Here is a 22269-nt window from a genome sequence, read left to right as displayed (position 1 = left end):
ATGTTAAATGTCCACTCTCCTAGCAACAGGTGTTAGCAATGTACTCAAATGATATCTAAGATTCCTTTACCATTCTTCAAGTTTTCAGCAGTGACACTCAATAGAATCACCCGGCGGTTGTTGCAGTAAGTAGTCTTGTCCAGGATATCGACCTTGAGTCCTGCCAACTCGGCAACTGGCTTCTCGAACATCTCACTGAGACTCTCAACGGCCATTTCCAAATCCTTCTGGTTATCCTCAAATATCTCGGTCAGATTGTTGCGAGCAAGGTAAAATGCAAAGGCGTAGGTCCACTTCAAGGTCTGGCGACACTGCTGCAGGGCCTGCGACGCGGTGTCCAGGAACTGCACCTCAATCCAGGACAGACCAGACTGTGACTGAAGGCTAGTCATTTTCTTCTCGGTCTTCAGGTACAAGTCCTTGTCGAGCTTGGCAGACTGTTCATGGTTCGCATAGCGATTATAGTAATGCAGGTAGCGCTCCAGGGAGGAACGCGATTTGGCTTGAGCACTGCGAGCATCCGCGCCTGACTTTTCTTCGTAGCGGTTGCAGTTATACCAGCTCGTGCCATGCTCGGACCACAGACCCATACACATCCAGCAGAACTCGTACTTGCACTTGCGGCACGTCATGTGGTTACAGCCACCGTTCTTCTCGATCGTCGAGTTACACTTGGTACACTCCTTGGTGTTTGCCGAGATCCAGTTGGCCGTCTCGGAGTCATCTTCACATTTCTGTAGCCACATCTTGACCAGCGTGCATGGAGTGGGCTGGTGGTCGCTGAGGGAACAGCCGAAGCAGAACTCATTCTTACAGAAACATCGCACTGTGGGAACTATGCGACGGAGATCACGTTGCTTTACCCCACAGTCAATGGCGTATTGGCAGTTTGGCGCGGGACACCATTTTAGGTTCTCATTGTCGTCAACGTATGTTCGAGTTAGAAGTTCACGGTATCTGTAGTGAGACATGTGTTAGCGAACTCTTGCTTTCGCCTAAAACTACCTGCATAAACACGCACCTTCCTTGAAGCTCCTTTGTCACGAGCAGATCCAGCGACTTAGAGTCCACGATGCGATTACAGCGGTCGCCTGGACACTGGATTCGACTAGCCTCTCCTTCTTCCTTGATTTTCTGCCCCAGGTAGTGCCGATAGCAGCCGACACAATATCGGTGACCACAACGCATGGCATACGTCTCGAGATCATCACCGTCCTCGCAGCAGATATCACACATGAAGCCCGGGATGCACTCGGTCTTCGCAGTCCCCTCAAAGTTCGATCCAAGACCAGCCTCCTCCAGCGTCTGCTCCGGATGCTCCATATAAGACTCGATCAACTTTTCTTTGTTCCACCGGCCGAACCGTAACAAAATCGCCGCCGACTCAGGCGGCAGTCCAAGAATGGCGCAAACCTCGTTGACCTGGCCAAGCTGTTCATGATCGATATCTGCAGGAGCAAGAACCTTGAACTCGACTTCGTATGGCTTCTTTTTATGTTTAATGAGGTCTTTATCGTCCGAGAATCCGGCGTCGAGATCATCGAAGTCTGCTCCCCAAGGCACATCTGTTAGTCACTATACTCGAGACACAGTCGCACAAAACATAAACAACGCAAGATCAGGCATGTACCTTCACCCAAGCTCTCATCGTCAGAGCCCTGGGTACCCAAGAAATCATCCTGGCTGGAGACGTCGCTCATGAAATCATCGTCAGAGTCCATGCTGGCGGTAGTGGGTGTCGCAGGGGGCCTGTTCTTTAGGTCGGAATTTCCGAGACGTTCTCTTTCTGTGGTTTCTGTTGTGGTCGCTGTTGACTCGCTTTGGTGGGAGAACCTGTCGGATGTATTGAGTTTCCGGAAGCCGTGGGCGGCTTTTGGCAGTGCCTCGTCCGCAATCGCCTCAGCCGCCTTTCTCTTTCGTGTAGTGGGAGGCGTGGTGAAGGTAGCGGCAAAAGTGCCGACAGGGGGGGGGGGGGGGGGAATGTTATAAGTGAGAGATCGGGCCAGACGCCACTGGGTAAAACCTGTGACGGGCACGGGTAGAGGGGAGTGGGGAAGCGTAAGATCTCCGGGCTGTTGCCCCCGAAGGCGGCTCGAACCGGTATTCGAAGGTATTCGAAGGAATTACGATTTTCGTGATATTTGAATGTCTACAATTTTATTGAGTCTGGAACAAAATCAGACGTTCGTAGGAGTTCGTAAATAAAGATTCCATGGTTGGTCAGCTGATGTCTAAATATCCGCCTCTTTCAGCGCCCATTGACTCAGATATGAATCATTCCACTTGTCAGCCTTATTGCAGGCTCCGCTTTCGTGATAAAGACTCATGGTAGCCTGTCAAAGAAGATGGTATATTTGACTCTAATAAAAAATATCCTAGGGTTTGAATTACATATGTGAAAGGAATTTTGGAATATCATATTGGAATTTTAATAAAACCATGTGGTATCTACTCATCATCACTCTCTTCCTCGGATTCTTCCTCGCTACTCTCCTCCTCTGCCTCGGCAAGCCAGTCAACAAATTGCTGGGTCTGGTTACGGACAGTCCGCATCTCTTCGGAGTTACTGGACCGCTCATCATTCCACCACTGGCCGTAAGCCTCCTCCTCGATAAGGTCAAGTTCATATAGAGACTTGGCAGTAAAGAGAAGGACCATATCACCCTTATTACGATGAATAAGATCCTGCTGGAGCGCGAGCAGTAGATCAACCTGGTCCTTCTTTTGTCCCTTGCTGCGATCGAATAGAGTGCGCTCAATAACCTCCTTGTATGCCGTAAAAACCTCATTGACTGCCGGACCGGCACCCTTGCCGCCCTCCATGAGCTGCTGGATGTGCTTCATAAACGATGTTACGATAGCGCGACGGACCTGGTTGTCCGAGGCGTTGGCGCTCATACGCAGAGTGACCAGCTCAAGCTGTACCACGTCTGCTGCCACGCCTTCGCGTAGACTGTCGAACAAGCTGACTGATGCATCGTGGTGGAAATTGTCTGAATCTTCGTCGGCGGAGAAACTGCTCCGCTCAGATCGTGCCCAGGAGGTATTTGAGACCTCGGATGATAGTGTTGAAATGGAGGCGGAAGAAAGTGAGAGATTGGGCATGCGGTACACTGTGGATAGCATAAATTAGTAATGCGGACCCGAAGAAGCACACTAGAAAAAAACATACCAAGTCCCGATGAGGCTACGCTCACGTCGTCGTCCTCATCTTCCTCTTCCTCGCCGTGAATAAACTCATAGCCCTCGCCTCCTTCGCCAACGACTGCGGGATCGTTCTTGCCCACACTGCCGTCGTTTCGAGTTTTCGTGATACGCTTCCCACTCTCCACCCAGATGTTATCTGCGATTTTGACACCATAGGAGAGAAGCGATCCCGCTGCAACGGCACAATTCTTACCGAGAACCACGCCATCAGCGATAATCGCCCCACGGACGTCTGTGTTATCGCCGATCACGACATCGTCCCAAATATAGGCACCATCCAGTTTGACATTGCGGCCAATTTTACAGTTTCGACCGAGTACGGAGTTGTGGACTTCTGCCCGGTCCCCAATACTAGTGCCTTGTCCGATGACTGTGCGGCGCCCAATGACGCAAGAGCGTGCCAGGGTCACCCCTGTTTCTTGGTACATGCTGCCCTTACGAAGGGTGAACGTGTGACCAGGGAGCAGGTTAGTATCCGGGCACAAGGGATATGTCCAGCGCGAGAGAACATCCTTGCTAATCGCGTCGTAGGCCTTCAGGTTGCGCACGCGCGCAGCGTAGTGGTCCTTGACAATGTATGTGTGCAGAGTCTTGCCGTTCAGCTCATAGTCTTTCAAAACACCATACAGGTAGTGTTTCCGGGGGGATTGGTAATCGAAACTATCCGACCATAAGCTCAGTACGTCCGGGGTGCAGATATCGATGCTGCAGTCGATCAAGTCTTGGCGGATGTCCAGTTCGGGGTGTTTGAGGATAATTTCGGCGTCAATGTTCAAGCGAGAAGAATGCTCCTCGTCTGCATGGCGGTCGATTTCCTCGTAGTGGAGACAGCGGTCCTTAGTGGGGTCAATGACAAAAATTGGCGAGATTGAGGTGGACTTGGTCCTGTGCTGTAGGCCAGCCTCTCTTAGAACCATGGTCATGATCGCATTCTTGTCAAGTGCTCGACGCGCCCGGTGCTGAGCTAATGCGCCCTCGATGGGCAGGTTGCTGATCACATCGCCGCTCACGACAATGAAGTCTCCAGTAATGAGGTGTTTTCCGTCCAGGTCGCGCATAACGTCACCAACAGAGGTAGAGGTCGACTTAAGGAATGTCAATTGCTTGAATGGAGAAGACAGGGCCCTCCATTTTGATGCACTAGCAATATAGGTCAGCTCTGCCATCCGTATTAGAGAAAGTCCCTAGGGCAAACCTACTTGATGTATTTCTCCAGCTGATCCGAGTGCGCTCCTCCGTAGAGGAAGACCTCCTCCACGCCCGCATTGGCCAGAAATTCGAGGGTGTATTCGATAATCGGGGTATTTGCGAGTGGCAAAAGGCACTGTAATAATTTGGTTCGTTAATTCGAGGTCTTGCGTATAGATGGTTTGCTGTAGAACATACACGAGGCTTGTCACGGGTGAAGGGCTCGAATCTCGTCTCGAAGGTATCTGCGAACACCTAAGCAAAGCACAGGTCAGTAAATATATAACACATAGAGAAGTCACGCAAGCATTTGCCAACTGCTAGACCTACCACAGCTTGGAAGGTCTCTTCCACTTCCTCCGCCGCATTGGGCTTTGGTTTTTGCCCAGATTTCTGCTTGGGGGCCATTGTTGTAGGCGTGTGAGCAACGAGTGCTCTATCAATCTAGAGAATCGCAAGAACTATTTTTCGTGAATAGCCGGTGGAAGAGCGGAAGGGCTGTTTTTCGTTAAATGTGTTAACAACCCGTTAAACCGAAGGTTGGCGAAAGTAAACTGAGAGATTTCAGGAGGGATTTTCAGATACCGTCTCCAGAAATAGCACACAAGAAACGCGGTGATCTTGTTATCAAAGAAGAGCACAAAAAAGCCTCGGAGTCATCCCGCCCACTTGTTTGCATTGTTTGCACTCCAATGCGGTCAACCAGTTGCCTTAGGCATACAGTCTTAAATAGGTTTAGTCTAAAGATGTAGATGAAGCTTAAGTACGGAATAGATTAGAATTAGAATGAATACACAGAATCTGCTAGCTGTATATACGTCGGGTGGTACATTTTTTCCCTCATGTCCATGGGATTTCGAGTGTTCATTTGGGATGAAGACTCTGTGTCTTCACCTGCTGCTGTAATACCGGTCACATTCATCTATTGATTTCTATAATCTGGCTTCACAAGCCAACCTCCCGAGTAACAGGACGTGGAAAAGATGGTGACCAGTGACTTTCCTTGGAGAACGCGTTGCAAGTCTTTCATTTTGAGGAAATGATTTCCTACAAAAACATGATGATCCAAGGAGCCATGGCCAAATATCAATAACACTAAGTGTTCATTCACGCGCTCAGCTTCGATTGCTTGTTCGCGTACAGGAGATCATCTCGGGAGACAACACGCGAATTCCCAAGGGCCAAGACTTCTGAGAGTCTCTAGGAGTCAAGGACGACGCGACAGGTTTTTGTCGAATCGCCGTGGAGGTATTTCCCGTATTTTTGAACGAGGATTGCGGGATTCTCACAGGTCAACCAAATTTGGTTTGATGCTGGCAAGCGCATGTGGTTAGTAAATAGCATATAGCAAGCAAAATAGTAAAACACTCACGACGTGGAAACTGGGGCGTAAGAAGATAGTGGAACAGGTAGAAATCAGATACAAATCACCCGTCTTCTTCAATAGGCCCGCTTGCATCATTGATATCTGTCGTGCCTAGTAGAGCTACAATCCGATGACGAGGGGGTACATCGGGTGGACAGTGTGTCAAAAAGTCGCACCCTATGTTGTGGAAGTCATGGAAGGTATCCGGCTATATGGTGGCCATGGTGGAGAACGTTGTGACGTGCCAGGTCTATTCACTCCTTCTTCATTGGAAGTGTAAAAGTGGGAGAGAGCCTGCTTATATAGCTGCTGTAAATGGCAACCAAGCAAACAAGACAAACATCAAACATCACGATGATTCGTATATTGTAGGCATGTACCTACAATGTCAATCATGGTGTATGTGGTGGAGAAAATCTTTTTGTGGAGAAAGATCGACCATACATCGACTCTATTTTCTCCCCCGCAATTTCTAGCACTTTGCATTTTCTCACCCTAAATGTGGTCATTCACCGAGCTCCTATGGCACTACGCGGCTAGTTATGTACCCAAGCAGGATACACAGCTGGAGTAAGAGACTATGTACCTAAGCCAGATCTCGAGGACGAGATTTTTCATTGGGGTGACAATCTGTTACAGTTACCCCTCTACAGGTAGTTGAATGGAGCCTCTTTCTCCATCCCATAACTTGTACGGAGTGCCAAGTGCACATATATCTTATATTCCCAACCACTGGATACGTGGACAATAGGATATTGGAAGAGACAGATCGTACGGAGTATACTAGAACCTACTTTCCGTTACACAAAAGGCAAACAAGCAAGATGTACCTATCCCTTACTTTTGTCTTTGGGCTTTTTACATCTTGAGGATCTTGGGACAAATGCAGAAATGACCTTAACGGAGGAGGTATCGAATAAGGAAAAACAAAAAAACAAAACGCCAAAACTAGGCCCGAAATACATGAGGCATCAAAACAAAGTAAGCCGTTATACAGGACAAGTCTTTATATGGGGAATTCGACAAGGCAAAATTAAACAGGCGACTCAACTGTCTGCAGCGGAACATAACCCTCATCACCCCGGTCAGCCGGCATGGGTCCTTTGCCAGTAACGAGAGACCAAAGCGAAGAGAAAACGTTCCCAACACGACGACGCAGAGAGCGCGGGCTATTCGAGAAAATAGTAGTAGAAGGCCACCAGCTCCCCTTACGAAGCGCCACACCAGCTGCAGAGATTGCACCGGACTGGACCTCCTTCTCAAGACGCTCAACCTCCATCCAAGATGGGCGAGTCCAGAACTTCAACAGCAGACTGCTAACAACGACAGACACACTGGAAAGAGCCATGGCACCACCGGCTGCCATGGGGGGTAGCATGAAGCCCGTGAAGGGTAGGAAAAGGCCCATGGCAAATGGAAGGCCGATGACATTGTACATGCAAGCCCAGATTAAGTTCAACTTGATGCGTCTGAAGACCGACCGCGAGAGGGAGAGACTGGCTGGTACAGAGAGTAGATCGTCCGGACGCATGAGGACAATATCGGCAGCCTCGACGGCCACGTCTGTGCCGGATGCGAGGGCGATTCCGACGGATGCCGTGGCCAATGCGGGGGAGTCGTTAATGCCGTCGCCCACCATGGCAACGCGTTCGCCTTTTTCTTGGAGGGCGGAGACGATTGAGCGTTTCTCGGATGGGGAGACGGAGGCATGGATTGTGGCGGTTGGGATGCCGACTGCTGTGGCGATTGAGATCGCTGTTGAGAGCGTGTCGCCTGTTACCATGGAGGTTGTGATGCCCATGCGATGTAGGGCCGCTACTGCCGCCACGGCTGTCTCTTTCACTGTATCCCGGAGGGAGATGGTTCCGGCATAGCGGTTGTCAATTGCAACGTGGATGCGTGTAGTGCCGGCCCCGGTGACACCCGGCTTGGGGATGTCAGCTTCCGGGTCTTCGACAGGTTCCGCAGAGTCAGGATCTGCGTCAGTGGGTACAGGGACATCTTGGGACCGGAGGAATCTGGCGTTGCCAAGAAGGACATGGTGCCGGATACGCTGGCCACTAGATGTAGGTTCGACGACGGCAGAGACACCCTTGCCAACATAGTTGTCAACGTCACCCGTGCTCCCTGGCAACCCATCTTCGCCGGCGTGACCTGATTCGGTTATGGCTGCAGAAACGATCGCTCGGCCGATCGGGTGTTCACTTCCTGTCTCTGCGAGACCGACAATAAGCCACCAGAGCTGACGGCGCCAGTCATTCATTGCCCATTGAGGTTCAATTCGGGTGTGAGCCACGCTCATCCGACCTGTAGTCAGGGTGCCCGTCTTATCAAAGACAACATGAGTAACTTTTGTGGCAGCTTCTAGCACGGCACCTCCCTTGACGAGTATACCATGTTCCGCGCCGACGCCGGTACCAACCATGACTGCGGTCGGGGTGCTCAGACCTAAAGCACAGGGGCACGCAAAGACAATGACCGAAATGCACAGCTTCAAGCAGACCATGACTCGGCCACCACTGCCTGCCATTTCAAATATTGTAGGGGGATGAGCTAATACATGACTGAGGAACATCCAACCAAAGAATGTTATCAAACCAAGACCGATGATGGTGGGAACAAAGTAACCAGCAACGATATCAGCCATGCGCTGAATCGGAGCACGGCTCGTCTGCGCATCCTGTACCAACTTTACAATCTGGCTCAATTGGGTATCCTTGCCGGCTCGAATGACTTTGAAATCAATGGAGTTGGTGCCGTTCACGGTTCCAGCAATAACCTGACTGCCTTTCTTCTTGTGGATAGGGAGTGCCTCTCCACTGATCATACTTTCGTCAACATAGCTTTCGCCCCGGATGATCACGCCGTCCGCAGACACCTTATCTCCTGGATGGAGGATAACGATATCACCGACTTGAATCAGCTCGGTGGGAATGCACTTTTGATTCACCGTCATATCGTCACCCAACGTGGGTTGCTCAGGCGCGCCATGTACAGGTTTGGAGGTCCAGCGCTCAGCCAGTTTCTCTGCCGCAATGGGATCTTCGTAGATAGTAGTCATAGATGGGGTCAGACACATGAGCCTGGAAAGAGCAGCGGAAGTTTGGCCCTTGGCTCGGTTCTCTAGCCATCGTCCCAAAGTAATGAAGGTGATAAGCATCGTACTGGTGTCGAACACGGTGCTAGGACGACCGTGGTCCGCGCTGCAAAGAGACATGATCATGGTGAAACAGCTGTAAAAGAAGGCAGCGGACGTGCCCAGCATTACGAGAACGTCCATGGTTGGGGACCGATGCTTGAGGGACTTGAAGCTGGTGACATAAAATCGTCTGCCAATGCCGAATTGCACCGGAATGGTAAGAGCAAGACAGACTAGATCTCCGAGGTATAGGCCTGGGACGAGTGCAAACCGGCCAAAGTCGATTCCGGGCAAATACATCGGAAGAATCATGCTGATAAGGAACACGGGAACCGCAAAAGAGGCGGCGATGATGAAGGATCTTCTCCATTCTTGGATTTCCTTTGTTTTGGACAATGACTGTAGCTGTGCGTTGGTATCATCTGAGTCGACAATCAAGGCGTTGTAACCAGCAGCCTCAATTATTTCCACAATAGACCGGATTCCGATTGTGGATGGGTCGAAGGAAATGGCCATACGAGAGGTAGCCATTTTTATTGATGCTGAATGAACACCGGATTGCTGTAAAATATTGTCCTCCAAGGCAGTGGCAGAAACGCCGTCCCGCAGCCCATGCAAGCTCAAATTTATCTGCTGTGTCTTTTTGGAAATTGATGCCTGCGCCTCTGATGAAACGATTGACGCATCAAATCCAGCATCTTCAACAAGCTCTGGAATTTTGCTGGCAGGGAGTATGGTTGGGTCGTGCACGACAACCGCTCGCTCAGCCAGAAGACTGATGTTGAACTGGATTACCCCATCCACACTGCCCAAGGCACCCTGTACGCTAGATGTGCAAGCGCCGCATGTCATACCGCCGATTGCGATCGTGGTGACTAGAAGTCCAGATTTCTCTTCCGAGCCAGCCGGTGCAGGTGGCTCCTTGGAGCCCACTAGAGCAGTATCCAGCACTCGCGCTCCAAAACCTCGATCTTCAATGAGCTCTGCGATCTGCTCCGGGGTGATGATGCCTGCATCATGTTCCACGACTGCGCGCTCGGAAAGTAGTGATACGTCTACGGAGTTCACACCGCTGACATCGTTCAACCCGCTTTCCACAGCAGACGTACATGCGCCGCATGTCATCCCCTCAATCGCCAGGGTGGTCATCGAGAGTCGCGTAGCTGGAGAAGAAGAAGCAGAGTCGGGGTTCCTTTGTTCCTCGGTCGAAAGTACTGTCGCATCGAACCCGCGGTCCTCAATCATCTCTGCGACCTTCGCAGGTGGTAACACTGACGGATCATGTTGTACAGTGGCCCTGCCCATGATGAGACTGACAGACACATCGTGCGCACCGTCTACCCCTTGAAACGCGCCCTCTACGGCTGATGTGCAAGCTCCGCAAGTCATTCCGTCGATCTTGAGAGCTGTAGTGGCCAGTGCGGGTCGACCGGCCCCGCCGGCGTGCGGATTTGTAGATAACATCTCGACGGTGAAGCGCGAGGCGAACACGGCGAGAAACGACGACTATAGCATATGGAGGGTGTCTACCAAATTACCTCCGACGCGATGGCAGAGGGTGATAACGTGCTGAGGGACGGAAGGTCTCGGATGGCGCAAGACTAACAGATCATTCCCTTGTTGAGCAGACAAAGAGAACTGCAGAAGTTAAAAAGAAATAGTCTGCCTAGAAGGCCACGTCGATCGGATTTTATCGAAAATCAGCCAGAGGCGCAAGGGGAGAGAGGAAAAGAAGTGGATTTGCTCGGGAATAGGACCTCGGTGATGTGGACCGACTCTGCCACGCTATGGAATGTCCGCGTGGGCAGCTGATTACATATAGATGGTCGGGTTTTCAATTAGATTAAAAGTGATTCCCCGAGGGAATTAATATGAATTTTCGTGGGTTATTGGAAGGCTGAAACAGACTAAGCAATACGAAAATAAGTGGTTGTTTCAAAATGTCTACAGAGATGAACCTGGTTACACTGCGTCGGCTTATTGTCGCTTTGCTATACTTGCAGAATGCCCTGCACTGAGATTACCACGCTAGGATTCAATTATATAATAGATACGAGATAGAATAAGCAATAACAGAATAGAATAAGGAACTAATGAATATATAGAAAATAAAAACAAAAAGCAACAGCCCTCCAAGGCTCTATACTCCGTAGAGTTGTAGAGGAATCAGATAAGACGTGTTTGCACTCAATGCAAACAAGCATCTCCGACTACATTTGATGCTTCCCATCTTGAACTCAGCTACTACGTATATCCCACTCATATTGCAGTCCTCTCTCTTGGTTACTCTCCAATATCCTCAAATATCCTCATTGAACCTACACCTCGATTAACCGTATCACAATGGATCAAACCCACACACGAGCCCTAGAGGCTCTCCAACCATTCATCCACCTAGCCCGCTCCAACAGCGCAGGTTCGCCTCGCTTTATTGCGAATCTCATCACAAATGCCACCTCAAATGCGCAAACCTATGTCTTCGCGGAGCTCCTCGAGCTGCCAACGATCCAAGCATTACGGTCACCAGACACTCCAGCCGAGTTTAAGGGCTATCTAAAGCTACTAGAGATCTTCGCATGGGGCACATGGCAAGAATATCAAAGTAAGATTGCACGCATCCAAAGCCCAGAAACCAAACATCCCAAATCATCCAAATGAAACCTCCTCAGAGAACCAAACCCCTCAAATCTACCAGAACAAAAGCTAACCACCAATACCCCGCATCAGCAACCCCAAACCTCCCCGAGTTGAACACAGAACAAACCCTCAAACTCCGCCTTCTCTCACTCCTTACCCTCTCAACAACAATCAAACCCCTCACCTACAGCGCCCTGATGACCGCCCTCAGCAGCCCCACAAAATCCGAGCTCGAATCCCTCGTAACAAGAGCCATCTACGCCTCTTTGATAGCAGGCCGCCTCTCACCAGCCTCCAACCCACCATCCGTGAATGTGACAGCCGTTGCCCCACTCCGCGATGTCCTACCCCAGTCCCTCCCTAAGATGATCGCCAACTTGAGCGAGTGGGAATCGCGCTGCGGCGAGGTTGTATCTGATCTGGAGGCGGAGATTGCGCGCGTCAAGAGTGACGCCGCGAAGCGTGCTGCACGTGCCCAGGCGCACGATGAGGCGTTAGAGAAGGCCAAGAAGAGGAAGCAAAGTATGGCGAAGAGGGGTGGTCGGCGCGGCGGTCGGCTTGGCGCTGGCCTCGGGGGGAGTAAGAGGGATGCGGACGATATTGATGAGGATGATGGGTACTTTGACAATTATGATGGTGGTGAGCATGGCTCGCGCATGGATATTGATGAGGCGCCTGGTGCTCGCGCGGGGAATAGTCGGCAGCCAAAGAGGGTGTTGGGGCGCAAGTCTTGAAGTGCGGAGGTACTCCCATTTGCTCATGGTTATGTCGCACAAAAGATGGCAGCGGCTCCAACAGGATTTATGATACGAAATGACTTGATTATGGTTTAGTTTCATCTCTTGGGATAGAACCCGGAAAGGAGCAAATTGCATTCGTAAGGCCCTAATGGCGACGCTCATTAATGAAAAATAGATACAATACAACATTTTCAAGTGTTGAGGGGTATTGGTAGAAGAGAAAATAATCACAGCAAAGCAGCAGAGACAGTAAATATGGACAAAGAGGAAGTAGACGTGACCGCTAATAAGCGGGATAGGACGGATGGAGGAAACAATCACCTCTGTATAGCTCCCAGGAAGAAAATGGGCTGCAGATCCAAGACATAGTCTTTTTCAAGAATATGCACCATAGAAGCAAAACCTCTGTACTCGGACACGACGGGAACGCCTTGGACAGGTCAAGTCGAGTCAATTGTAGACGTAAGAATGATCGAATGATCGAACAACGAGGTTCACGGGGTGATTGTTTTGGAAGTTTGTATTAGATGGACACTGGACGTGGTAAAAAGCTCACATCATGGTACCGGGGACGAAAATGAACAAGATGCTTAAAGCTGCCGCTGTGAAAAAGGCGATCAATGCAGTGACGACGGCGCGCTTGTTCAGCAGCTTTCGGACATAGGGCTCGCGAATTGGGGCCCAGTTCATAAAGGTGTATTCACTGTAGCCCAGGAACGCCATGATGGGGTCGATCTTGTACTGATAGGAGATGATGAAGTATGCGGCGACAGCAAATGGAAGAATGACCTGAAATAAAGTTAGCAGACAGATTCATTGGTGCTTAGAGATGATCATCAACATACCCAGCAACGAATATGCCGAGGCTTATTCCGCAGAACAACGTAGAAGGCACCCCAGAATCCTCCACCGAAGCTAATCAGAGCAAAGGCGAGGCGCAAGATGGTACTCAAAGGAACCATATTCCCAAGTGCCTTTGCTTGCAAGAATCCCGGGAATGCATCCCGCTCCATGGCCTGGAACACATAGTCCTTGGCAGGGTCAAACACTTCGGGGTCATCTCGGCCGTCATCCTCAACCAGGTTGATAATCGTGGAAACCATGGATTCTGGCAGCATAATCTCTCGCTCGGAACCGGGAAGCAGATATGTGTACAAGATTTTCTCAGCGCTGGCGCGAATGTCATTGCGGGCCACTGTGTGCCCGGGGAGGAGGGTGGTCAAGCCGGGAATCCGGGGTGTCACGGCCACCGTCATAGGAAGAGGCTTGGTGCGCTGATTCGCCGGAAGATCTTGGACTGTTTCGGGAGGGTGATGTGGTGTGGCCTTCGGAGCGAAGGAATGCAGACAGGCGTTGGTCGGCATCTCTGCCCTTTTCGTTTTCTTGGAATCCGTGTCTTAGACGAGAAGGCCCAGCTTCTGTCAGCGGAATATCACCTAGGTTCTCCAGATTGTCTAGCATGGCAGAAGGTTCTCTTTCCAGATCGGGTGTCGCGACGAGGACGGAACGGCGAAGTTCACGGACATAGTGTCGGCACAGTAGCATGTGTTGTGATACATCAAGCCTATGAATCGCGTTAACTTTAGATACAGGCATCGAACGCGAGCTTACACTCACCAAAAGTCTAGATAGTCTACGGAACGCTGCTGATCGCGCATGTAAATGTAGAACGAAAAGAGGTCGACCGGGGCGAGAGTTCGGCGGCTGAGAACTTCAAAGAGAGTCGGTAGACGATTACGCGACTCCGCGTCGACAACATCATGATGAGACATATCGATAATGTGTTTAGAGTAGGCAACGGTGAAAGGACCAGCACCGAAATTTCAAAGCAAAGGCGGGGGAGCAAAAGGGGGAGAGATTAAGGTCGCGTCGGCAGGCGGGCCAGCAATCTCTGCACACCCTAAAAGATACGGGGTAAGACGGAGGCGATTCAAAGCGAATGGTGAAAATCGAGAGCGAAATGAGAGGGGTTGAAACGAATTGAGCTCCACGTTAGTGCGTAAACAATGAATGGTGTGTGGATATCGAGCCCCTGAGGTTGTAACACAACTAGGTCGGCCCAGCAATAGCAACAGCAAAAAAAAGAAAGCAACGAAAAATTGAAAAACACAAGTCCTATCGGAACAAAAGACGTAAGGGTGAAGTCTGTGAGGCTATTCCAGCCATCAGCATTGTTGAGACCCCGCAACAACGATAATCCGAAATTAAGCCCTGTCAGGGGGAAATTAACGTTGAGGTTTTAGGTTATTGCATCACATATCATCATGCATATAAGCGCTTTTATATTGCCTTCTACCTATGTGTATTCTTCTATATTCTGCTGTTATGATCCAAGCTACTCTAAGCGCTACTATAGACATCAACTCGAGCTTGACAGATACCAGCCCCACCATACCAAGCATAGCATCTATAGATCTGATTGGTGGGAAAATGGATCAACATATCCATCCATGGGTTGAGCTAGACGTCGATCTAGACTATTTGATCAACATTGAGAAGAAATTCATAAACTGGCATTAGTTCATGAATGAGAATCGCATGTTGTAATCTATCAACAGGGTATTGCCTATCAAATTTCAATTCCCCCAACGCCTTTCCGGAAAAACACCCTCGCTGCAATGAATGTATGTCCCAGGATCAATGATTATCGGCAAGGTGCTAGATATCAGAGTTAGAATTGTCTTTGAGAAACAGCTTCATTGTGGATACTTACCGACCACTCCGGAATATTCCGGATCTGCTGCCACATGAACTTCTCAAGCTTATTCGCGCTCTTAGCATATGGTGTGGTCTCATTGTTGTAGCGTCGGCAGTTGTCGAAGATCAACATGGCGTCCTTGATGAAGTCCTGTGGAGTCGGGTACAAGTCCTTCTCATGCTTCTCTTCCATGCTCGACAGATCCATGGGCTCCATGATTACCTCGTAGTAGTCTGGAACCTCATCGCGGTTCACGGGTTGAGTAAACGGCCAAGCCGCGCTGTGATTCTGCATATCGTTCAACAAGTGGAGCAATTGGTTATAGTTGGGCCCATGGCGTGGTTGGCGAGCCATTTCATCCATGTCTGGCGACCAGCCGGACTCTTTGATTGCGGGAATGCTAAGAGGATCGATCGCGTACACTCCGTTCTTCCATTCCTTCGGAGGGGGATGGATGATATGCGAGCGACTGAAGGCGCGAATCTTGGCTTGCACAGACTCTTTCTGTTTGGTGAGCATGCGTCCCATCTCCAGATATCGAATTCTGGGGAGCATAGTACACTGCATGAGCGTGCCACCCTCGTAATCTTTAATGTAGCCCATCCAGATTGCTTTATCGAGTGTGATCTCCTTGGTAAAGCCCTGTTTCTTGAAGTATCCAATGGCATAGTTATCGGCGTATGTGAGGAAGTGCATAATGGGAGAGGTAGCTTTCACGTAGTCCTATATGGCAATAAGTCAGATATATGCATAGAAATTGCAGATCCATAAGCGTGTATACCTTGAGATGGGACATCAAGTGTGCACCGTATCCCTTAACTTGTTGGTCCGAAGATATAGCGCAGAAGACAATCTCAGCAAACTTTCGAGAATTGAACGGACGATATGTGATTCCTCTGTAGCTTGTCAGTGTCCTAATCCAACCAATATAGGGCAGCAGGCACTTATGACATACCCAACAACTTCCAGTGGATGTTTTACGATAGCCATTGACAGATGGGACCGATCGTAGACAAGGCGTGCGATGTAGTCCTTGGGCATCTTCGGAAGTTGTTTCTGGAAAATACACTTCAAGCCTGTGAGGACAATAAAGCTATCGTGGGAACCATCGTTGTTGACGACACGGAACTCAATGTCGCCTCGGCGTTCTTCGAGAACAGCGGGCTGTGATCATCAGCCATTGTCCACGAAGAGACATGGGATATGGTGGCGTGGGATGGGAGGGTACCTTCTCAGGGAATGGAACAATTCGGAGCGGAGGCTTTTGAAGGAGGCCATCTTCCTGTGCGGGGCCCTTGTCAGAACAGGTACGCGAAGCGATTTACATATTAGCCCTGGAGAGCCTCTTACCTCTTTCACTGGGGAATCTGTGCGCGCCTTCTTGCTAGTCTGCTGCCCAGATTCCGGGGAAGCTGCCTCCTCAGAGGCTTTGCGCTTGAAGCCTGATACCATGGTCGTATGTCAGAAATAGTTTGACAAAATACAATGTGAAAGTATGAAAGTTCACTTACTCTTTGGCGATTCAGCAATCATAATGTCCTTGTCCTTCAAACCTGCCCAGGTGACCATGCGCCGACAATGGCATGGGGTATCGGTCGGAACAACTAACCGCCGGTCGGGCCAGATTAACATTAGTCGATCTATATCACTTTCGCTTGACCTGCATCAATTCGTCCCTCAATTACATTTATCAATTCTATTATCCTAATGTCTCTGAACGAAGTCTGGGAGGCAGCCTCTGCAACTCCATTCATCCCTCTTATTGCCAAGGATAGCCAGTTCTCTGTCGGCTTCAACTTGCTGCTCCTCGGTAAGCTTCTGGTTTATCGCAGCTTTGGAAATAGCCAATCTCTGACTAATACTGATAGCATTGGTTACGGCCACTCTATTTGGCTTGAGTAAGTTACTTTCCAAATTATATCGAATTTGACTCTGACATTTCACCAAACAGATCGGTCTTTCCTCGGCATCGTATCCTTGGGCATCCCGGCCGCATTGGCATCTGGGTTAGTAATGCGCTGCGTCCCATTTTAAGGCATACGATATACTGATTGGGTATTCTGGATAGTTTTGGAGCTGTGTTCATGATTTGCGCCGCCGGAGTCTACGTCTAACCGGCCACCTTTCCTATTGCGCGTCCCCTCAAATGTACCATAAGCGTTGGGTTCAAGAGGGCCTGTACTGCTAAATATCCAAAGTCATCACGCATCTTCGGATCAATTACCTTTGTTCTGTGCCAGTATTGCGCCTGAAAATCGAGCTACAGCCTACGCCACAAAATGGAGCCCCTTTTCGCTGGCGTCTCCAACAACGCCCACCATCTCTACACGCTGCTCTCCTGCATTGGTTTCGCACACAAGGCCACTGTTCAAATCACTCCAGATGGCCTCCGATTCTCAGTGGAGGAAGGCCGCGTCATTCAAGGACTAGCGTTTCTCGACAAGTCACTCTTCACCAGCTACACATTCAATCCATCGACCGACTCTGAACCTAACAACCAGAACGGAACACCCCAAGAAGACAATGAATTGCAAAATGAGGCTTACCCTCATTTTGTTGTTTCTCTCACCGCTATCCTCGAAACCCTAAAGATCTTCGGTATCAACGAGCTCTCCGAGTCCAATCGACCCCGCGACACTAGCATCACGCAAACCGGCACCGCCTCGTCAAGCGCATTCAACGCCCCAGCCTTGCTCATGGACCGCTCCTGCACCCTAAAATACGCCCAACACGGCGCCCGACTTAGCATCACCATCACTGAAGCTGGCGTGAAAACAACCTGCGAGCTAGTAACATATGAGCCCGACGAAGACGAAGCAGACATTCCCCTCCAGCGCGACGCTATCATCATGAAAATCATTATGCGCTCCGCCTGGCTACACAATGCCATTGCCGAACTCGACTCCTCCACCCCCACGATCCTAAAACTGTCTGCCTGTGCCAAGCGAGAACCGTACTTTGCTCTCTCCGGTGCAGGCGGCCCGTTCAGTGAATCCACTGTGGAATTCTCAGTTGGCCAGCATAACGAGATTGCCGGTGGCGCTGGTCAGGGCACCACACAATCTCAGATGCGTAAGGTGTTGCTCGATAATAGCTCTGCCCGGACTCGCGCAACTAAAGCTAAGCTTGCACCTACGGTCACGGAGACTTTCCTTGTTTCTCCTCCTTCCTCTATGGGCGAGCGCATTCAACAGAGCTATCGCTTTTCATTGATTCGCAAGGCCGCGAGAGCTATGTCTGTCGCTAATAAGGTTAGTATCCGCGGGGATCGGCAGGGGGTGTTGAGCTTACAGTTCATGGTTGAGCTTGATGATCATAATGTGCCAGTGGGCAGATCGATCGGTGCTGGCGTAAAGGGTCCCAATGGACCTGTGTGCTTTGTGGACTTCCGGTTTGTGCCATTGCTAGATGAAGAGGAAGCTGAGATGGAGATGGGCGCAGAAAGCGAATAGTCGGGTTAGGATAATTAAAATAGAGCGTATACCCGATTTGAAAATGTTTCCAGGTACAGATTCATGGAGTAAAATTGTTTCTTCGAATAAGAACATACAAGCTCTCTGGTATAAAACAAATCGAATTCAAGGTCAAAAAGCCAGGCGCTAAGATATCAGCCTAATGAATAGAGCGGGAAATCAAAACCCCAAATCGAACAAATCATGTACATCATCAGAAGTGCACACACTATCAGTATAACTATCAGTATGAGAAAGAAACCAAGCCACAAACCAGCTATGCCACGAATGCGAATATGTCCAAAAGGCCAAATCCCAAAGTGCATCACAAAACGCCAGAGTTATAGAAAAAAAAAAGGAAAAAAAAGGGCACTCGAACCACTCAAGCATGATCAGGATTGTAACTCGTTTCCCCCAGCATACTATGCCCAGCCGGCGCAGTCGGATTCGGCGTGGCAGGACGCGGCATCGACGAGCTAGGCTCCCCCAAACCAGGCGACTGCACGCGCCCAATAGTGGCAGCCTGCAACCTGCGATCCAAAGCCTTAAGCGCAATAGCCCGTCTGCGCTCCGCTTCCTCGCGCTTACCGGCGCCCCTGGCCCCACGCTGATTATTCAACAGCGTGGGCAAGCCCGCCTCGCCTCTCGCCAGCACCAGCTCGTTACCGGAGGCGATATCGTCCGCCGAGAACGGCGTCAGGAGCTTAGCGGTGACTAGCAGAGCGTAGATCTGGTCTGCGACGAAGGCGACAGGCGGCTGCATTACGTCTGGGAATAGACAGGCGAATGCGAATGTCTCGCTGGCATCGCCTTTGATGCCTGTGCCGTTCGAGGTGCCGGTTAGATCGGGCTGTCGCTTGTAGAAGCGGAGGTAGGTCCAGCTGGTGAGGATTCCGAGCCAGGAGAGGACTGCGGCGGTGTCTGTTCCGATGGCGAGGCCGCTAATGCTGTTTAGGAGGAGGAAGAGGGCGGGGAAATGCTTGACGCGCATTTTGATGATTCCTTTGAAGATTGTTACGGTGTGTTCTGGGACGAGCTGTTTGAAGGCGACTAGGAAGGAGGCCTGGATTGAGACGCCGCCGCATATTTGGGTGAGACTGCTTTTTTTTACATGGTTAGTGTTTGTTTGGTATAGGGTGGTGATCGATGTGCTCGTGTTGGGGGTGCATACGCTCTGCTTGAGGAGCCTCCCACTGCGCCCCAGATCAGGTAGACTGGGATGATGGCAATGCAGGGGATCACGGCGACGACTGCGATGAACTTGCTGAACTCGCGCGAGCCCCACGCGCGTTCGAGGTACTTGCCGCCATAGAATATGGTGGCAGCATTTAACAGGACGGTAAATATATTCTGCTCGACAAAGGTGGCCGTGACGATTGTCCAGGGGTAGTAGAAGAAGAATGAAGGGACGAGCGTCAGGTAGGGGACGAGAGGCGATGTGGTCGGTGTTCCGCCGGTGGTGTCAATTTGCCGCCATCTGGCAATGTTATAGAGTAGGGAAAGAGTGAGAAGGCTGACGAGACAGATTCGAGTAGCAGGGGGAAGGTTGATTCGGAGCGACATATTGAAGCTCGCTTGGAGCTGCAAGACGCCACAGGCCGTAGAGATGGGGAAAGTTGAGGTGGGAGACTTTAGTGGAGAGCGGATGGCGGAAGTCTCCCGATGTTTGTTTGGCGAGACGCTTCTACTTCTACATACATCCACGTCACTTTTGATTAATGTCAACTTATATTCCATGTCATTACCTCATCTTCCTTACTATTTACCACATACTATTCATCTTTTTATTGCTCTCTGCTTTTTTGTTTTCAGTTCTAGACTAAATTGAAGGAATGACAAGCCTCAAGGGCTAATAGCTGGGTACAGGCATGAGCCGGACGGCCATAGAAGCCTGAAAGAGTGGTGAGATAGAGAGAGAGGTGCTAAGCGTTCTTGAATCTTAAGAAAGCTCAGAATGCTCTAATGGATTTAACATGATTAAACCTAATTCCCGGAAGAAATATGCAGACTACAGTGCTGTGTTGAAGTTTACGAGTGTAAAGTAGTATGTATGAACAGAACATATGTGCTTTCAGATGAATATTCTATATATACAGAGTTCTCACTATCTATATGGTAGGACAGCCGGACGGAAGGCATTAGAGATTCCGTGGCCAGTGTTTGCGATCGTAGATATATTTCGCTAAGTCATGAACATCTCGATGCCAACTATATATGGAAGGGTTATGTCAAGGCTCGTTCTGCTCATGAAATTAGCGGCTGATTGCATGCTTTTTTTTAGCTAACTTACAGATCGTTGCTCTCATCGTGTATTGGCACTAGAAGGGCCGACAGCAGCCCCAGCAGCCCTGCGTAGACAAACCGAGTCAAAATTGTACAGGGTGCAAAAGATCGGTTAGTTAGAAGACAAACCTCGAATCCTGAGGCCTTCTGAGAAAATAGTTAGTATATCGTTGAGTCAGTTGATAATAAGAGGTCCTACCTGACCATACGGACAACTCCGTGGCTGCTTTTCGCACATAGCAGCGCAGGCCGTAGCTTGAGCTTGACCAATGAGTGCCAGACAAAAGATTGCAAGGACCAGAGTCGGCAAACGGAGTATTCCTATAGTCATCGAGAGGGAGGCTTATGGAAGGAAGATAAAATAAGGACACAGTATTCTGGCCAAAGTGCGGAACTTATCCTTCTTATAGCGGAGGCCTATAATAAGACTCGCCCCCAATCCACACGGAGTTCTTTTGCCAGTCTTTGCCTTCAATAAAGAGGATAGAATAAGAAGATCAAAGGAAATGTGGTTTTTTCTTCCTTTTTCCTTTAGACCTGATCTAATACCATTTGTTTTCTTTATACGATAGATGGCAAAGTGTAATAGTCGAGAATATTGTCCTGCCCAGCTTGCCATTCCCATTTCGTTGGCAAAATTAGGCAACTTAATGCCCTTTAGGGATTAGTGTAGTGGGCTGACCCAGTAGCCCAACTTACCTTTAATCAAACGTTACTCTGATCACTTTGGTGCCTAGCTATCTGGGTTCCGATTCGAATAAGCCACGGTAGATGTGGAGTGTGAGAACCGGTAAACCCCCAGTAAAGCGACCTTGTAAGAAAGCTAGACCTAGATTTTTCAGAGACAGGGTCCAAATTTTGAAAGTGAGCTCTCGCAAACCAAATACGGTATCTGCGAATCAGGTCCCTTCCTTTGAGGTGCTATCCATATTCCTCGCCCCGCTAAGTGAAACCCATGTCTTGATCCTTCGACTCTGGATTTGGTACGGATGTCAGTACATACATAGTGTTCAAAAAGTCTGTTCCCACTGCCCCACTTGCTATCTCCCCAACAACCATCGTGTTTTTTTTTCTTCTTCCTACACACCCCCCAATGGTATTAACCAAGGATATTCTTGGTTTAGGTCGTACAAAATCAGGTGAGCTATCCCTAGCACAACGCTTAGCTATTATTTATAGCTATCAGGCCGGTATTACCTAGTCAAAGCTAGCACTCGATTTTAGGTGCTCCCGCCGAACGATTTATAATACTTTGAAACGGTTCAAAGAACATAATACTATTAAATCTCTCCCTCGAACCGGTCGCCTGAGGATCTTTAGTGATCGAACTCGCTATTTACTTTTTATACTCACCCGCCGGCACCCCTTTTAGTCCTATAAAACGCTGAGTTGTGCTATACCTGGTCATCTATCCCGCTCTACTATTATTAACATTTTAAGGCCAACCGGTCTTCTAAAATATAGGACAAAAAGGAAGATTCCAATTGGAAAGGAATTAGCTCGACGACGATATCGTTTTATTCAAAAATGGCGCTCTGAGTAGTCTAGAAATAACGTTT

General features: G+C 49.6%; 11 protein-coding genes across 11 annotated transcripts; 3 read left to right on the top strand and 8 right to left on the bottom strand.

Annotated features, from left to right (window-relative positions):
• Nucleotides 1–44: 44 nt before the first annotated feature.
• Nucleotides 45–1721, bottom strand: N7518_010098 (uncharacterized protein; the record flags this gene model as incomplete). The annotated part of the gene is made up of 3 exons (XM_057191024.1): nt 45–957; nt 1022–1565; nt 1631–1721. The coding sequence occupies 3 exons, from the start codon at nt 1719–1721 to the stop codon at nt 45–47; spliced, it is 1548 nt and encodes a 515-aa protein (XP_057037160.1).
• Nucleotides 1722–2448: 727 nt separating this feature from the next.
• N7518_010097 (translation initiation factor eIF2B catalytic subunit epsilon) lies at nt 2449–4803 on the bottom strand (the record flags this gene model as incomplete). The annotated part of the gene is made up of 5 exons (XM_057191023.1): nt 2449–3113; nt 3173–4347; nt 4407–4531; nt 4594–4650; nt 4726–4803. The coding sequence occupies 5 exons, from the start codon at nt 4801–4803 to the stop codon at nt 2449–2451; spliced, it is 2100 nt and encodes a 699-aa protein (XP_057037159.1).
• Nucleotides 4804–5176: 373 nt separating this feature from the next.
• Nucleotides 5177–5425, bottom strand: N7518_010096 (uncharacterized protein; the record flags this gene model as incomplete). The annotated part of the gene is made up of 2 exons (XM_057191022.1): nt 5177–5317; nt 5345–5425. The coding sequence occupies 2 exons, from the start codon at nt 5423–5425 to the stop codon at nt 5177–5179; spliced, it is 222 nt and encodes a 73-aa protein (XP_057037158.1).
• A 77-nt stretch (nt 5426–5502) lies between these two features.
• N7518_010095 (uncharacterized protein) lies at nt 5503–5721 on the bottom strand (the record flags this gene model as incomplete). The annotated part of the gene is given in 2 exon segments (XM_057191021.1): nt 5503–5595; nt 5611–5721. The coding sequence occupies 2 exon segments, from the start codon at nt 5719–5721 to the stop codon at nt 5503–5505; spliced, it is 204 nt and encodes a 67-aa protein (XP_057037157.1).
• A 1073-nt stretch (nt 5722–6794) lies between these two features.
• On the bottom strand, nt 6795–10364 carry ctpA (Cu(2+)-transporting P-type ATPase CCC2; the record flags this gene model as incomplete). Its single annotated transcript, XM_057191020.1, has 1 exon — nt 6795–10364. The coding sequence occupies one exon, from the start codon at nt 10362–10364 to the stop codon at nt 6795–6797; it is 3570 nt and encodes a 1189-aa protein (XP_057037156.1).
• An 879-nt stretch (nt 10365–11243) lies between these two features.
• On the top strand, nt 11244–12271 carry N7518_010093 (uncharacterized protein; the record flags this gene model as incomplete). The annotated part of the gene is made up of 2 exons (XM_057191019.1): nt 11244–11502; nt 11628–12271. The coding sequence occupies 2 exons, from the start codon at nt 11244–11246 to the stop codon at nt 12269–12271; spliced, it is 903 nt and encodes a 300-aa protein (XP_057037155.1).
• Nucleotides 12272–12829: 558 nt separating this feature from the next.
• rgsB (uncharacterized protein) lies at nt 12830–14049 on the bottom strand (the record flags this gene model as incomplete). Its single annotated transcript, XM_057191018.1, has 4 exons — nt 12830–13066; nt 13123–13673; nt 13714–13841; nt 13895–14049. 4 exons carry the CDS (start codon nt 14047–14049, stop codon nt 12830–12832), a joined length of 1071 nt encoding a protein of 356 aa, XP_057037154.1.
• Nucleotides 14050–14914: 865 nt separating this feature from the next.
• Nucleotides 14915–16544, bottom strand: N7518_010091 (bromodomain-containing protein; the record flags this gene model as incomplete). Its single annotated transcript, XM_057191017.1, has 7 exons — nt 14915–14935; nt 14991–15698; nt 15757–15871; nt 15931–16139; nt 16204–16257; nt 16326–16417; nt 16487–16544. 7 exons carry the CDS (start codon nt 16542–16544, stop codon nt 14915–14917), a joined length of 1257 nt encoding a protein of 418 aa, XP_057037153.1.
• A 138-nt stretch (nt 16545–16682) lies between these two features.
• N7518_010090 (OST5 family protein) lies at nt 16683–17089 on the top strand (the record flags this gene model as incomplete). The annotated part of the gene is made up of 4 exons (XM_057191016.1): nt 16683–16785; nt 16844–16873; nt 16927–16981; nt 17044–17089. The coding sequence occupies 4 exons, from the start codon at nt 16683–16685 to the stop codon at nt 17087–17089; spliced, it is 234 nt and encodes a 77-aa protein (XP_057037152.1).
• Nucleotides 17090–17254: 165 nt separating this feature from the next.
• Nucleotides 17255–18427, top strand: N7518_010089 (Rad1/Rec1/Rad17 family repair protein; the record flags this gene model as incomplete). The annotated part of the gene is made up of 1 exon (XM_057191015.1): nt 17255–18427. One exon carries the CDS (start codon nt 17255–17257, stop codon nt 18425–18427), a length of 1173 nt encoding a protein of 390 aa, XP_057037151.1.
• A 382-nt stretch (nt 18428–18809) lies between these two features.
• Nucleotides 18810–19990, bottom strand: N7518_010088 (rhomboid family protein; the record flags this gene model as incomplete). Its single annotated transcript, XM_057191014.1, has 2 exons — nt 18810–19524; nt 19599–19990. 2 exons carry the CDS (start codon nt 19988–19990, stop codon nt 18810–18812), a joined length of 1107 nt encoding a protein of 368 aa, XP_057037150.1.
• Nucleotides 19991–22269: the final 2279 nt, after the last annotated feature.

Source organism: Penicillium psychrosexuale (genome assembly GCF_028828465.1).
Source record: "Penicillium psychrosexuale strain IBT 29551 chromosome Unknown utg000006l, whole genome shotgun sequence".
Lineage (NCBI taxonomy): Eukaryota > Fungi > Ascomycota > Eurotiomycetes > Eurotiales > Aspergillaceae > Penicillium > Penicillium psychrosexuale.
The sequence above is the reverse complement of the archived record's forward strand: the minus strand, read 5'-3'. Positions and strand labels throughout refer to the sequence as shown.